Below are 17,149 nucleotides of genomic sequence, written 5' to 3' on the forward strand. Positions count from 1 at the left end.
TGTTCTCTTGTATAGTAATATGTTTGATGCTTTATTATCAGGATTTAGTACTACGGGTTACTTGAGTATTGCTACAGCGTCTCTCAGATGGCCTATTCTATTATACTAGTAGACCTTGCAGTTGCGGAGTTATTCTGTTTCATTTTGGGTGTGACCATTAAAAAAAATGGCCCAGGCCTGAACAGGTTAAGTAAAGAAGTTAAGTCAGTACTTTGCTTCTTTTACTTGAGTGAAAGATGTCACCTTTCATTCGACTTATTCTACTGTAGGTCCACAGCTCTACTGAATGTCCACAAATTCATACATTTTGTTCAGACCAACATCTCCAACTCACAGGTCACTAAATTATGTTTAATCTTTGTGATGACCGAACTGGGTGAATAAAAGTTAAACAAATGTATGCTGAAGAGTGAATATTACTTCACACTCTATGCACTTAGGATGGTAATTATACATCATAAGTTCAAGTGTTATAATCTTTCAACACAAGAGCTGGGTTTTTAGTTAGACATGGAAAGCATTTTAAGAACATAAACGCTCCTGTATGTTTTGGGTATAGTATGAAAGCACAAGGGTTTATGTATTTAGCATATTCATGTATATTAAAATACTACCTATTTTCATGATCCGGTCCAGAAGGGGTTACTCTGGAGTTTCATGTTGGTCCTGTGTAATGTTTCCTGATCGTGTGCACCTGTGTCTGATTGTATAAAGCTGCCCTGTTAGTGTCTGTTCACCGTCGGGTCATTGTGACAGGTTACATGTTCACTGTTAATGGATGTCGCCTCTGTCCTGTGTCATCACATATGAAACCCCTGTTTCATGACGTCATGTGACTGTGTCCTTCCTCATCATGTCTTCGTCATCGTTACAGATCACCTGCCTCGCCATGCCAAACTGCTGTGACACTGTGGTCCAGCTCACCCCGAACCATCTTGATTGGGTTTAGGTCTGGTGACTGTGGAGGCCAAGTCTCAACTTTTCGTTAAGTACATAACTCCACATGTGTTCTTTCATAGTTTTGATGCATTCAGTGAGAATCTACCAACGTAAATGGTCATGAAAATAAAGAAAACACATTGAAAGAGAAGGTGTGTCCAACCTTTGGCCTGTACTGTATACAAGAAGCTGCAGAACACATCAGCAAAATAGTCTCTCTACAGACAACATGGTGGCCGTCATGCAAGAGGACCCGCTCTCTATGCAGATATGACACTCATTCTTTGCATATAAAAAAAAATACAATGATTTGTGGTTACATTATAAAAATCTTTTTTACTTAGAACAGTTTATTGGAATACCTCGCACTGCAACCTTGAAAACAGTACAAATGTGTACAATCTGCATATTGACCTTCTTAATTAAAAAATTAAGAGCTGATAGCTCTCACAGTGTAAAATGTAGAGTTAGGAAAAATGTACAAGTTTAGTAAGAGGATTTCATTTCACCTTCTCTTGTAAGTGACTGCATGTGGACCTGTGTTCTTCCTCTGTTTCAGCTCTTTCATTTGAACCTCAGTGTATGTCACATCCCCTGTTCCACATTCAGCAGTCTTATTTTGAATACAAATGGCTGATTGTGTTTTAGGTGAAGTGTGTAAAACTGAACAATCTACCTTAAGGTCAAAGCAATCATACTAGAGCGGAAAAAGAAGAGTGAAAGTGACCACTTAATTTAATTTCTTGGTCTGAACACACCCACAGATTCATACATGAATGAATTATTCTTTATTATTACAGCATTTGAACTACACGCCAATCACACTTATTATGTGAGTTTTAACAGTTTCAACTTATATCTTATTATTTCTAGTGGAATAGTTTAGCATCATGAAATTATTGGATCTTGTAGAAATATACCACTCTGCAGTCCCACCTGAGCTTTTTCTCTCTGATCCTGGTGTAGACTCTGCTGTGTCACCTCTAGGGGCAGACAGGGAAAGCATTAAGAGTGATGAATTGCAGTACTGATCTTAACAGGACCAGATACTCATTCCATGACACATTCAGTCATTGTTACTGCTGAATAATGTCGGGGAACTGAATGTGGTGCCTAAAATAATAAGTTTATAAAGAGACACAGAAATTGTGAATACTTACGGCTCTGCTGCAGGTAAATGTGCACCTGCAGTAACACACACCAAACATTACAGTTACTTTCTTGCTTTCTTTCACTGATGAGTTTTACGTAGAAGCCTTAAACAGTGTGTTAAAATTGACATAATATGAGTTACACTTGGATTGATTGATTGATTGATAAAACTCTTTATTGCTGTTGGGGGTGGGGGTGGACAGGTCAGGAAGATAGGGGAAAAGGTCAGAAACAAGAGCAGGATACACATTAGTATAGAGGAGGGGGGTAAAAAAAAGAAAACCCCCAGATTGTACTCATTGTGGGTACATTGTGGGAACCGTAAAGGGCGGTGGATGAAATCCTACTTAAATGAGCATCAGTTCTGGTTCTGCTGCCAAAATGGTGCACTCACAGACCCACAAGTTCACATTCACTTTGACATTAGGTTACAGACATATTTACAGTTTCACGTTGATCTCTTACCTGACATAGTTATAACATGACCATAACATGACCACAACAATGGCAAAAAGAATTGCAGCTCCTAGACCCAGTCGGATGCCAACTTCAAGCAAATAAAGAGATTGAGAGTCTGAGAAATACAGTAAAACGGTCTTAGTACATTAAAAATGAAAAGTTACATTAATACAGAAGAAAATATAACTGTGTTCAGCTAAACTGAATTTAACCTTTTACTGTGAGAGTAAGATATGTACTGATTAGTGAGGATGTGGGTCTGGTGTCCCTCTCTCCCTGACACCAGTACTGATCCTGGTCAGACTCAGCAGCTCCTCTGATGGTCAATGTGTCCCCAGTTCTGTTGTAACGGTCAGACTGAGACACTGCAGTCTGAGATCTGCCTTTATACCACTTATATCTCCAGCCAGTGAGAGACGTCACCTCACACCTCAGAGTGACTGTATCTCCAGTCCACACAGGACTCTGTGAAGCTACAGTCAGTGTAGCTGTGGGCAGGGCTGTGGAGGTGATAATGTGAGTAACAATAATTACTCCATTCAGTCACGCACAATAGTCAGTAGCATTTCTTGATTCTCATAACAGAACATTAAATACTGTAATTATAATTAATGCTGTAATTATAGGTTTCATAAGCATGGGGCATAAAATATTTTATCAAATAAAAAAGAACTTGTTCTATGTATTTGCAGATCTTACACATTTTGGATAATCTCACCTTTTACAGACAAATACACATCTCTGCTTGTTGGTGTGTTGGTATTACTGTGTTCTCTCTCTCCTCGACACCAGTACCGACCCTCATCAGACCCAGAAGCTGCTGTGATGATGAAGGTGTTTCCCTCAGACTGAAAGTCCACATTACTGCTCTGCTCTTTATACCACTTATATCTCCAACCACTGGAGGGCTTCACCTCACACTTCAGAGTGACCTTCTCTCCAGTGAACACAGGACTCTGTGGAGCTACAGTCAGTGTAGCTGTGGGCGGGGCTGTGGAGGTGATAATGTGAGTAACAATGATTACTTCATTCAGTCACGAACAACAGTCAGTAGCATTTCTTTATTCTCATAAAAGAACATTAAATACTGTAATTATAATTAATACTGTAATAGGTTATAGGTTTCATAAGCATGGGACTTCTACAAATTAAAAAGAACTCTGTGTGCAGAAATACAGGCAAGTATAAGAATTGACTATCTCTGATATGAGCAAAATAATGATGCTAGACGACTGCTTCAGCATTTCGAAACTACAGGAACCTTCTCATAATTAGGCAAGTGTTCATGATGTTATGGTTGTGTAGTGTATGTTGCTTTATAGCATATAGATTTATATTTATATTGTATTTGGTTACTATTTGTATTTATTGTGAAAATACACTGTTGCTTCAAAATTGTCTTGACTGTAAATGAAAACATCATTGTACCTTCTGGAGTATACATGTACATCTGACAATAAAACTTTAATAAATTTCCAAAAATAAATCTTTATTAGAAAGCTTCTATATTTCAGATTATTTTTATGCTTTTTTATGATTTGAAATATCTCAGTTAATATGTTTTTAAAGATTCAAACACTAACAGACCCTTTATAAAAATATATATATTTATCTTAGTTCATAAAGAGTCAGAGGCAAAATATTTTAGAAAAGTTGAACAACTCACCTTTTACATACAAATGAACATCTTTGCTTTTTGGTGTGTTGGTATTACTGTGTTCTCTCTCTCCTCGACACCAGTACCGACCCTCATCAGACCCAGAAGCTGCTGTGATGATGAAGGTGTTTCCCTCAGACTGAAACACATTACTGCTCTCCTCTTTATACCACTTATATCTCCAACCACTGGAGGGCTTCACCTCACACTTCAGAGTGACCTTCTCTCCAGTGAACACAAGATTCTGTGGATCTACAGTCAGTGCAGGTGTAGGCAGGGCTGCTGAAGTGACAAAGTGGGGAAGAAAGAAATAAAGAAGCTTCTTCAGTCCTAAACTACAGGGGTCTGTTACTCAATCTTTACTCACACATTTACTGAAACATCTGGAGTTTTCATTTCACTTTCCTCTCACATGAAATTGTAAAAAAGTACTGTATTTAAACTCATGTAAATATTGTATGTAAAAATTGTACCAATGTAACAGAAAAAAATCCCGCGATGGGGTTTGAGCCCCCAATGGAGGAGGAAAAGAAGAGACAGTAACCATGAAGAGAACCTCTTTTTTACTCTGCATTTGACTCGCAAAAAATGTTGCCACAGACCAATCAGATTGTCCTGTGATTTTTCGGCCTTTTCCAAACAAAACTCCTGAAACAGGAATACAGTGGTCATCCAGCCCCCCACAACACTTTCCCGTCATGGCACCCCAGGCTATTTGTTGGCCTTTTGGCACCCTATTGATACTTCTTGCTTGGTTGGGGGAGGCTGCAGCTTGATAAAGATACAAGCGGGGGGTCTTCACCAAAGACAAAAGCATGAAATGCCATGCCATATTTTTATATATTTACCCTGGTAAGACACTGTAACAGCTTGACTTGAAGCGCTGTATGGGGGAAAAGTCTTCCTCTGTCCTGAACAAACATACTGACCACTCTCAGTAGGGAGAGAGATGGTGATGGTCTTACTGGTCTTACTGGGAATACGTGTGTTGTCTCTGTACCAATAATATTCCCAGTCTGTGTACTGTGTTATGTAACACCTCAGAGTGACCGTATCTCCAGGGTAGAAAGGTTCCTCTGGAGACTCTACTGTCACTGTGGCTTTAGGCAGATCTGTGGAGACACAGTAAACTCTGACATGAGTACAGATATCAGTGCAGATAAAAAAATGCAGCAAAATTCAAACAGCTGAGCTACAAACAAAATGACAAATATTCTAACAGCTTGAATATGCGTGTAAATGTATTTTTGTTGAATTGCAAGTGAAAACCTGAGAGCTTTATTTTAAAAGGGCTGTGAGGTCTAAAGCGTCATCAGTATTTTCTAGATGAAACATTTGGTAGTTTTTTGTATAGTAAAGAAGATAAATGAACTATCTTTAAGGAGTTTAAAATTAGAGGCGCCCAATGACTGGCAGCTCTCATGTATTCTATTTCTTCATCTAAAAATGTACCAAAACACACACAAAACTGACTAAAGTACCTGGTAAGTATTTAACTGATGCAAGTATTTTTAGTGAGAACTGGGATCCTCAACATTTAGTCTCGACCAACAGTAGTGGCCTAGCAGCGAAGGATGCAGAGGTAGCAACCCATCATCCAGCATCAGCTTGGCCTGGATACCGAGTGCAGGCCACGCCCCCATCTGATTCCCTACACCTCTTTTCCCTTCTTTAAAAAGAATGCCTGCACCGGTGTTCTGGGTCTTTATTTTGCACGCCTCTTGTCAGTACGTCCTTGTCCAGTCTGCCCTGTCTGTGTTCACCTGTGTCGGTTAACCCTTGTCTGTTTCCCTTCCAGGTTGGTCCCTGTTTATTTTGTCACATCTGCAATAAACCAACCTTGAATTACACCTGCATCTGGGTCCTGACACTCTTGAATTGTGTCTCTGCCTTGTGTCCACCCTTTTGTCATGACACACACACACTGCTCCTTGACTGCCCAATGCTCACAGTGGGTGATGGGTTAAATGCAGAGGAAATGTTTCATTGTGTGCAGTGAGTGCTGTGTGGTGTTCAACACAATAACCACAACCATGTTCACTTCACTTTCAATTGCTCTCAAAATATCAAATAAAGATGGATCAATCGGTCAACACCAGACCCTGTCTCCTCCCTTCGATACTGTTAACATCCAGCTGCTGTCGTCATAATAAAACTCAACATAAAATTCCACATTCCTAAATGTGTTAAAGGTTTAAAAAAGTATAAAAATAAAAAAAATATTTAATATTATTTGACGTTAATACGAGTTCTGCTGGCCTGTCTATGGTCCTGCAGTGGCTGCCAATGGCGATAGGTGTAAAGCGTGCTTTGGTCATTCTGCTTCACTGTTTTGTGAATTGCTCACCCCTCCCTTAAAAAAGTAATTCCACCGACCATCATGGCTTCAAAACGTGCAAAGCGTTGCAGTTGCTCTGTGATTGGATGTAAAAATGAGCACAAATGTATTTTTTTTTCTTCGGTTCCGTGGCGTGAGCCAAACAGGAAGTGTTTATGAGGTAATTTCCACAAACCCCTGACCACTTCTATAGGCTGCTCTCTTCCAGTAAGATCCATACAAGACCTCAAGGGATTGTATGTCTGTCAAAATCTGGTAACAAAATCTTCCAGTAGAAACCGGTTCATTACCAGCAAAGACAAAATTAATTCAGGACATGAGGCAATGGACAAATTTAAATGTAGAAACAAGACATATTAGGAACAGAAAAAAAAACAAAAACCAGATCATCTCCCACCTTGTGAAACTCCAGAGTAGACGAGTGAACTCAGCACTGAAACCAGGAGAAAGAGAGACTCAGTATCAGATACAGCAGCTGAACAACACAAGCAGCAGCAGCAACTCTACACAGCAGATATGAAGATGGACATACACTACAAGTCAAACGTTTGGACACATCTACTCATTTATGGGTCCTGCATTTTATACATTATACAACAAAACTATGAAATAACACACATAGGGTTATGCAATAAAGAAAAAAATAAAACAAAGAGGGAGATTTTTCTGTGATGGCGGCTTCTCTCCACCACCTTAATTACGACAGCGGGGACACTTTCATATCATTCACTCATGTTAATCAGCATCTCATGAAGCACTTTCTCCTGCTACAAAATAATAAATATCTTTCTTGCATTGGATTCTTTAAAATGGCTCCATCTTATACTCCATATCTGCTACAGAATAAGTATTTTATCACACAAACATACTCATCTTGTCCTTAAACCTGTCTTCTGCTCTCCTGTCTCAGCTTCACAATAGTCACATTGTACAATTTTATATAAAGCAGGGATTTGTTTTTGTGGAACTATTCGGAACACCAGTAGACAAAAGAAACTCTTGTTATGTCCTGTCTGTGGGATCTGATTCCTTTTAGATGCAAAGATTCTCTGATTATTATTCAAAAGGTTTTGAAAATGATGAAAACACGTATTTAATAATTTTTTAAATAAGCACAAGTGACCAATTGTAAATCACCAACAGCACTAAATTCCTGTAATTCTTGCTCTACTCTCTCACAGACACACACACACACACACACACACAGATAGAACTCACAAAACAGCAGGAATCGTCCAGTGAGCTCCATGCTGTCTTCTTACTGACTGAATCTTCCTCTCATGTCTGTATAATGAATCAGAAACTGTGAAAATAAGTTTGAAACGAGCGCATGAGACCACGGCAGGAAGAAGTTTGGTCACTTCTGTCTGTTCAGAAAAGACCACAAGTTAATTATAATTATCTGTATATAATTATAAAGTCTAATTTGTAGACTGTAGCTGAACTGAAAACTAAAGAATTTGTACACAAGGAGAGTAAAGTATCTTTTAATGCAGATCATTTTGAAATGATATATATTATTTGAAGAACGCATGTTTAAAGAAACCAGAATTGTGGTTATTAGTAGCACATCCTCAATATGTCTGCCTGTTAGTGGCTGTATGTGCAGTTTTGGTGCTCTGCACCATTTCTATCCACTGCAGGACCACAGACAGTGTTCAGAAACATCTTTATCATTATTGTCAGTTGGTCTGGTTGCATCCCAGTCATTTTAGATCCACAAACAGTTCTATAACTGTATTGAATAACTATATGTGATATATGTGTACTTTTTTGTAGGTGGACATATATGCTCATTCCTCATTACTTTGCTGTAATCTCAGATGTGTTATCTTTATAATGATACCAACATTTACTCAGTAACTAAGATAATAAAATAAAAGTATAAAAAGAAGCTCCAAAGCATAATAAGATAAGATAGGTGGGAAGTGGGAAATTACAATAATGTTTCCACCCCCATGCTTCACAGTGGTTCAGAGAGGTAACCTTTCCCCTTTAAGAAGGGAGACATTCCAGATCCGATCGTCTGAGCTGCCACTCTCTGAGTGACAAAGCAGAATGGCCAAAGCACTCTTTACACCTATCACCATTTCCAGCCACTGCTTGACCGTAGACAGGTTAGGGGAACTCGTATTAATGTTAAATAATCTCTCAAAGTGAAATTTTCATGTCAGGAGAACTTTTCTCAAATGTAATCATCAGTCCCATACGCAATGTAAAATCGCAGAGAGACCCTGAAAAAGGGCAAGGACATTACTGTAATCTAGCCATTATGTGTGCTTGCACAGTGTGTCACACGTTGTGGTTAGTGAATGGTGTTTATGAAGTTATTTCCACAAATGCCCCTCAATTCTATAGACAAAATCGATTCAAATGAACTGAGAATCATTCAAATCAATCATCACAATGTCCAGGTAATTACAGGTAAAAGGCTCAACATTCCAGAACATGCAATGTGATTCTGAGACAATAAAGTGAGTTTTTACAACTGAGGAGGTGCTAGATATTCTGGTGAAGGACAACAGTTTGTCCTGTTGAAGAGGATGATGATGAAGAGCATTTTCTGTGTGCAGAAGAGGTTGAGACAACAGTACTGGCATCGATAGAGCGAAAACACTGCAACCTTGAAAACAGTACAAATGTGTACAATCTGCATATTGACCTTCTCACAGTGTAAATTTTCCTGTTTTTATGCAGTGTAAGGTCTTTGCCTAAGACTGAGATTAGCCCCGGTTATAGATGTAACTGGTCTTTGATCAAATCACATCAAATCATATTAGTTTATATGTGTGATTTATTTCATTACCAGAAAATCTGTTTTCTGGTGGTGGAAACAACATTGTACACATGTTCATTTCACCTCTGGTCTGCTATGTCTGCAGCTCAGAATAAACTGTGTCTGCCTTTGATGCTTCTTCTTGACCAGCTAGTTTGGAAAAATGTACAAGTTTAGTGAGAGGATTTCATTTCACCTTCTCTTGTAAGTGACTGCATGTGGACCTGTGTTCTTTCTCTGTTTCAGCTCTTTCATTTGAACCTCAGTGTATGTCACATCCCCTGTTCCACATTCAGCAGCATTATTTTGAATACAAATGGCAGATTGTTCAGTTTTACACACTCCACCTTATACACAATCTACCTTAAGGTCAAAGCAATCATACTAGGGCAGAAAAAGAAGAGTGAAAATGACCAGTTAATTTAATTTCTTGGTCTGAAAACACCCACATTCATACATGTATGAATTAATTCTTTATTATTACAGCATTTGAACTACACACCAATCAAACTTATTATGTGGGTTTTAACAGTTTCAACTTATATCTTATTATTTCCAGTGGAATAGTTTAGCATTATAAAATTATTGGATCTTGTAGAAATATACCGCTCTGCAGTCCCGCCTGAGCTTCTTCGCTCTGATCCTGATGTAGACTCTGCCGTGTCCCCTGCTCACCTCTAAGGGCAGACAGGGAAAGAATTAAGAGTGATGAATAGCAGTACTGATCTTAACAGGACCAGATACTCATTCCATGACACATTAAGTCATTGTTACTGCTGAATAATGTCAGGGAACTGAATGTGGTGCCTAAAATAATAAGTTTATAAAGAGACACAGAAATTGTGAATACTTACGGCTCTGCTGCAGGTAAATGTGCACCTGCAGTAACACACACCAAACATTACAGTTGCTTTCTCACTTTCTTTCACTAGTTTTACGTAGAAGCCTTAAACAGTGTGTTAAAATTGACATAATATGAATTACACTTGGATTGATTGATTGATTGATTGATAAAACTCTTTATTGCTGTTGGGGGTGGGGGTGGACAGGTCAGGAAGTTAGGGGAAAAGGTCAGAAACAAGAGCAGGATACACATTAGGATAGAGGAGGGGGGTAAAAAAAAGAAAACCCCCAGATTGTACTCATTGTGGGTACATTGTGGGAACCGTAAAGGGTGGTGGATGAAATCCTACTTAAATGAGCATCAGTTCTGGTTCTGCTGCCAAAATGGTGCACTCACAGACCCACAAGTTCACATTCACTTTGACGTTAGGTTACAGACATATTTACAGTTTCACGTTGATCTCTTACCTGACATAGTTATAACATGACCATAACATGACCACAACAATGACAAAAAGAATTGCAGCTCCTAGACCCAGTCGGATGCCAACTTCAAGCAAATAAAGAGATTGAGAGTCTGAGAAATACAGTAAAACGGTCTTAGTACATTAAAAATGAAAAGTTACATTAATACAGAAGAAAATATAACTGTGTTCAGCTAAACTGAATTTAACCTTTTACTGTGAGAGTAAGATGTGTACTGATGAGTGAGGATGTGGGTCTGGTGTCACTCTCTCCCTGACACCAGTACTGATCCTGGTCAGACTCAGCAGCTCCTCTGATGGTCAATGTGTCTCCAGTTCTGTTGTAACGGTCACACTGAGACACTGCAGTCTGAGATCTGCCTTTATACCACTTATATCTCCAGCCAGTGAGAGACGCCACCTCACACCTCAGAGTGACTGTATCTCCAGTCCACACAGGACTCTGTGGAGCTACAGTCAGTGTAGCTGTGGGCGGGGCTGTGGAGATCATAATGTGAGTAACAATGATTATTCCATTCAGTCATGAACAACAGTCAGTAGCATTTCTTTATTCTCATAAAAGAACATTAAATACTGTAATTATAATTAATACTGTAATAGGTTATAGGTTTCATAAGCATGGGGCATAAAAATTGTTCTATGTATTTGAAGATCTTACAAATTTTGGATAATCTCACCTTTTACATACAAATAAACATCTCTGCTTGTTGGTGTGTTGGTATTACTGTGTTCTCTCTCTCCTCGACACCAGTACCGATCCTCATCAGACCCAGAAGCTGCTGTGATGATGAAGGTGTTTCCCTCAGACTGAAAGTCCACATTACTGCTCTGCTCTTTATACCACTTATATCTCCAACCACTGGAGGGCTTCACCTCACACTTCAGAGTGACCTTCTCTCCAGTGAACACAGGATTCTGTGGATCTACAGTCAGTGCAGGTGTAGGCAGTTCTGCTGAAGTGACAAAGTGGGGAAGAAAGAAATAAAGAAGCTTCTTCAGTCCTAAACTACAGGGTTCTGTTACTCAATCTTTACTCACACATTTACTCAAACATCAGGAGTTTTCATTTAACTTTCCTCTCATATGAAATGTAGCTGTAGTATTTTTATATTTTTACCCTGGTAAGAAACTGTAACAGCTTGACTTGAAGAGCTGTTCTGGGGTCGAGTTCTCCTCCAACCAGAACAAACATACTGACCACTCTCAGTAGGGAGAGAGATGGTGATGGTCTTACTGGTCTTACTGGGAATATGTGTGTTGTCTCTGTACCAGTAATAATATTCCCAGTCTGTGTACTGTGTTATGTAACACCTCAGAGTGACCGTATCTCCAGGGTAGAAAGGTTCCTCTGGAGACTCTACTGTCACTGTGGCTTTAGGCAGATCTGTGGAGATACAGTAAACTCTGACATGAGTACAGATAAAGAGAAAAGAGAAAAAAAAATGGGGAAGAAAGACACAAAGAAGCTTCTTCAGTCCTAAACTACAGGGGTCTGTTACTCAATCTTTACTCACACATTTACTCAAACATCAGGAGTTTTCATTTCACTTTCAGTGAGTATCAGTGCAGATAAAATAATGCAGCAGCATTCAAACAGCTGAGCTACACACAAAATGACCAATATTCTAACAGCTTGAAAACGTTTATACATTTATTTTAGTTGAATTACAAGTGAGAACCTGAGAGCTTTATTTTAAAAGGGCCTGTGAGGTCTAAAGCGTCATCACGATTTTCTAGATGAAACATTTGATCCGCGCTAGTGGTTTTGGTCCAAACCATGTGTTCTGATGCCAGTCCATGTTTCCCCCGTGTTCCTGGCGTGGGGCCACATGGTGGAGTGGGCATAGGTGTCTTTATGTAACGTCTGTGTTTCCCATTGTCTGTGTTCACCAGTGTCTTTTAACATCCAGCTTCTGTCCTCATAATAAAACTCCACATAAAATTCCACATTCCTAAATGTGTTAAAGGTTTAAAAAAATATAACAATAAAAAAGGTTTATGAAAAAATTTATTTAATATTATTTAACATGAATATGAGTCTGGCCTGTCTATGGTCCTGCAGTGGCGGTAAATGCTGATAGGTGTAAAGCGTGCTTTGGTCATTTTGCTTCACTGTTTTGTGAATTTCTCCCTTAAAAAAGTAATTCCACCGACTGTCATGGCTTCAAAACGTGCAAAACATTGCAGTTGCTCTGTGATTGGATGTAAAAATGAGCACAATTCTTTTTTTTTTTTCGGTACCATCACATGAGCCAAACAGGAAGTGTTGACAAGGTCAACACCTGACCACTATATGCTGCTCTCCTACTTGTCCCGCCTCTCTCCTCCTCATTTGCATTTAAAGATGCAGACACAGAAATGGCGTGTTCTGGGGAAATCTCGGTGTGGGACTTGATAAAAGTGTCTGTAATTCTGCAAGGCTGAATTCCGGAAAGAGACTACAGATACATTACTAGGGGACATCTAAGACCGACATAAATACTAAAAAGGGACCTTTAATCTCTCAAAATACACCTTTAAAAGTTTTACTGAATCAGGAATCATGAGTTATAATAAACGTAAATGAATGTAGAGGGACGTGTCCATCTTGTGGTTGCCATGTTTGTTGTAACATATCCACCACTGACATCAGATTTTATTTTATTTACCAGCCTGTGGATCCTCTGTAAATAGGTATTTAAATAAAGATGTAAAAGACAACTGACTGGTTTATGTATGATTTAATTTATCCTTTAATTAAATATATATAATGTTAGGCAATGGGCACATTTAAAAGTAGAAACAAGACATATTAGGAACAGAAAAAAAAACAGATCATCTCCCACCTTGTGAAAGTCCAGAGTAGACGAGTGAACTCAGCACTGAAACCAGGAGAAAGAGAGACTCAGTATCAGATACAGCAGCTGAACAACACAAGCAGCAGCAGCAACTCTACACAGCAGATATGAAGATGGACATACAATACAAGTCAAACGTTTGGACACATCTACTCATTTATCCTGCATTTTATACATTATACAATACAACTGAAGACACACAACTATAACACACATGGAGTTATGCAATAAAGAAATATTAAAACAAACAGGGAGTTTTTTCTGTGATGGTGGCTTCTCTCCACCACCTTAATTACGACAGCGGGGACGATTTCCAACAGTCTTGAAGGTTTATGCTGAACACTTTCGTATCATTCACTCATGTAATCAGCATCTCATGAAGCGGTTTTTGATGATGACAATAATGAACAAAGCAGCCATGAAGTAAAAAGAAGCGACTCTGAAAAAACAGATTCATCAAATATACATCACTTTCTCCTGCTACAAAAATAATAAAGATGTTTCTTGCATTGGATTCTTTAAAATACTCCATAACTGCTACAGAATAAGGGTTTTCAAAGTAGTGTATTTTAACACAAAAACATACTCATCTTGTCCTTTAACCTGTCTTCTGCTCTCCTGTCTCAGCTTCACAATAGTCACATTGTACAATTTTATATAATGCAGGGCTTTGTTTTTGTGGAACTATTCGGATCACCAGTAGACAAAAGAAACTCTTGTTATGTCCTGTCTGTGGGATCTGATTCCTTTTAGATGCAAAGATTCTCTGATTATTATTCAGATTTTATCTGAAGCTAAAACAAAGGTTTTGAAAATGATAAATGTTTGAATAATTTTTTAAACAAGCACAAATGACCAACTGTAAATCACCAACAGCGTTAAATTAATGTAATTCTTGCTGTAATCTCTCACAGACACACACACACACACACACACACACACACACACACACACACACACACACACACACACACACACACACACACAGATAGAACTCACAAAACAGCAGGAATCGTCCAGTGAGCTCCATGCTGTCCTCTTACTGACTGAATCTTCCTCTCATTTCTGTATAATGAATCGGAAACTAAGTGTGAAAATACATGTGAGTGTGAAACGAGGGCATCAAACCACTGCAGGAAGGAGTTTGGTCACTTCTGTCTGTTCAGAAAAGTTAATACAGTTTTTTTGGATCGCTTAAGCACAATTTTCAAAACAGGGCCCATGTTTTCAAAGCAGTACACACAATTAGCAAAACACTACAGATCCTTTGCATAATTAAACACTCTTGTAAAAACTATACACTTATGTTTAAAAACCAAACTTTTTTAGCATAAGAAACACACGTTTCACATTTACCACACTCTGTTTGCACGAGTTACACTCTGCTGTGATCAATCTAAAACACTTTTAACACTTCTACTTCCCTATGATTAGACGAGGCTACCATCAACAAAGTACAAATATAAAGTAAATCCACCAAACACTACACAAGACCAATGTTGCACACTGAAGAAACTCATTTATTTCTCAACATGCTCAAATTGTTGACATGGATATTCATAATACTGTAACAACAAGTCACTTTACGTATTGTACTGTAAGTATATCGTTGCAAAAAAAAAAAAAGGTCTCTTTGCCTAGCGGGATCTGGCCAGAAAATTTTATCAACATCACAGGCAATGTTGTCATTAGCAAGACACCTTGGAAAGGAACATTTTGAATGACGAATCCAACCTTGTATTGCTGCTACCTCCATCTGGTCACTGGCCTCCTCCATGGCTTGGATGAGGGGTACCTCAGCCTGGGGACGGAGATCATATACCTTCCACCGCCATGCAGAGAAAAACTGTTCTATAGGGTTGAGGAATGGAGAGTATGGTGGATATAGGACGGTGAAATGTGGATGTTGCTGAAACCAGTTCTGAACCCGAGCGGTGGAAAGACACCTTGTCCCAGACAACAATGTATTGCATATGAATGATTAAATTTGCTGCTGTTATGTTGTGCAAATGGTCTAAGAATGTAAGTATGAGTGCTCTGTTGTAATTTCCCGAAGACATATAAGTATGAGTGTAGTGTTATATTTCCCCCATGCTGCCCTGGGACATTGACTATGAACACATATTCGTGTTCTCGTCAGGTTGAACCCAGCCTCATCTACGTAAATGAACTCATGCTGGATCTCCTCTCCATCCATTCATAAAAGTGCCTGAAGAACAGTGTCAGGCAAAATTGTGTAGTTCGTATACATATTACAGTACAGTAAGATTATGAGACAGTATGCAAGATCACACTGCTAAAGTGAAAACATACCTCTGCATAATCTTGCCACAGTCATTTCACCCTTCCAGAATTGCGCTCAAAAGGCACTCGATAAATTAGCTTCATTTGAACATGTTTTTTTTAGGATGCATGCCAGTGTTGAAATTGAGACCTGATGGATATCATTGAAACTGGCATGTTTATTGACTATTTTAGCTTGGAGCTGTTTGAGTGTTATAACATTGTTGGCCAAAACCATGTTTACCATCTCCCTCTCTTGCTGTTCTGTGAACATAGGAGGCCTTCTCCCTTGTCGTTCCTGACCCTCAAAGCATCAGGCCGTGGTTGACAACGTGGTCAACCAGTGTTGTGCGGATGACATTTGGCAGATTCGGTCCTCTTTGAGCACCGTCTTTTCTTCGTCTTCCTCTGTTGATTCCTCTTCATTCCCTTCCTCCTCCTCCTCCTCCTTCTCGTCCTCCTCCTCGTTGTCCTCCTCCTCGTCTTACTCTTTCTGTGACATTGTGCTTGAAGACCGATGAACTCACCTGCTGCTTTTTATAGTTGTAGCACCCTCACGGAATGACGGAGGCACGAGATAGAGTCAAAAACAAGGTTTATTCTGGCCTTAACAACCCGTGAGAACTGTTCACAAAGAAAACAAAGGAAAACCTTGCGTTAACACAAGTTCTTGCACCTTTTCTCATACATTTGAAACAATGCATTAATCACAAATCAAATATTTAAGTCAACAAACCTCATGAGATGACATCCATGAGAGGCTAAATCATTTCTTATGGCTGAAGTTTCTTCTCAACATTACTTTGCATATTTCTTAGTTTTTTTAACCTTTTATTTCTCTTTTCTTCAGTGGCGCCAATCTGCAACAACGCGTTTGCAGATGGCACGGGTGCATATATAAAAAAGGGTCAGCCGGAACCTTAACCCTTAATAATTGTTCTGTCTGTAATTCACCACTAGATGGCGAAAAAACAGTAAACTGGATTGACCATTCAAATAACATTAAATGCAAATGACTGTTACACTCCCACCAATCACATGTGATTAGAAAAACAATTATTGGCAAGTAACTAATGAACAGGTTATGAATTAAAGGTTTAAATGATTTAATTGGAGCAGAGTGAGGTTGAGACCTTTCTTCTGCTTCTAACAAGATAAGTCTTCTGAATGGGTCTTTCCAGGTAGACCAGCTTGGAGATACGTCTACCTTGTCTGCCTAGCGTTTGATCACTCATCAATAGTTTTACCCTTCTCACTCTTCCATTCTTCCCAGGATACACTTCAACGATCTTAGCCAACTGCCACCTCTTACAGAGATGAAGATCTTCCTTAGCAAACCTTTCTGGAGGTGGGGAGATGATTGTGGACTTCATGGTTTGT

At 39.0% G+C, this 17,149-nt stretch overlaps 1 protein-coding gene across 4 annotated transcripts; it reads right to left on the bottom strand.

The window, feature by feature from the left end:
• Positions 1–1,808: 1,808 nt before the first annotated feature.
• On the bottom strand, positions 1,809–14,554 carry LOC114802205 (limbic system-associated membrane protein-like). Of its 4 annotated transcripts, none has more exons than XM_029000913.1 (10): positions 14,486–14,554; positions 13,475–13,510; positions 11,767–12,033; positions 5,056–5,319; positions 4,217–4,489; positions 3,269–3,541; positions 2,790–3,050; positions 2,557–2,665; positions 2,100–2,124; positions 1,809–1,922 (listed from the first exon to the last, which is right to left on the bottom strand). In XM_029000913.1, the coding sequence occupies exons 1-10, from the start codon at positions 14,514–14,516 to the stop codon at positions 1,917–1,919; spliced, it is 1,545 nt and encodes a 514-aa protein (XP_028856746.1). In that variant the 5' UTR covers positions 14,517–14,554; the 3' UTR covers positions 1,809–1,916. The 4 variants fall into 4 exon arrangements, with proteins under 4 accessions (XP_028856746.1, XP_028856755.1, XP_028856762.1 ...); XM_029000922.1 differs by lacking the exon at positions 14,486–14,554 and adding an exon at positions 14,073–14,119; XM_029000929.1 differs by lacking the exons at positions 11,767–12,033; positions 13,475–13,510; positions 14,486–14,554 and adding exons at positions 6,943–6,978; positions 7,764–7,821.
• Between the last annotated feature and the right edge of the window lie 2,595 nt (positions 14,555–17,149).

Source organism: Denticeps clupeoides, chromosome 1 (assembly GCF_900700375.1).
Source record: "Denticeps clupeoides chromosome 1, fDenClu1.1, whole genome shotgun sequence".
NCBI classification, from domain to species: domain Eukaryota; kingdom Metazoa; phylum Chordata; class Actinopteri; order Clupeiformes; family Denticipitidae; genus Denticeps; species Denticeps clupeoides.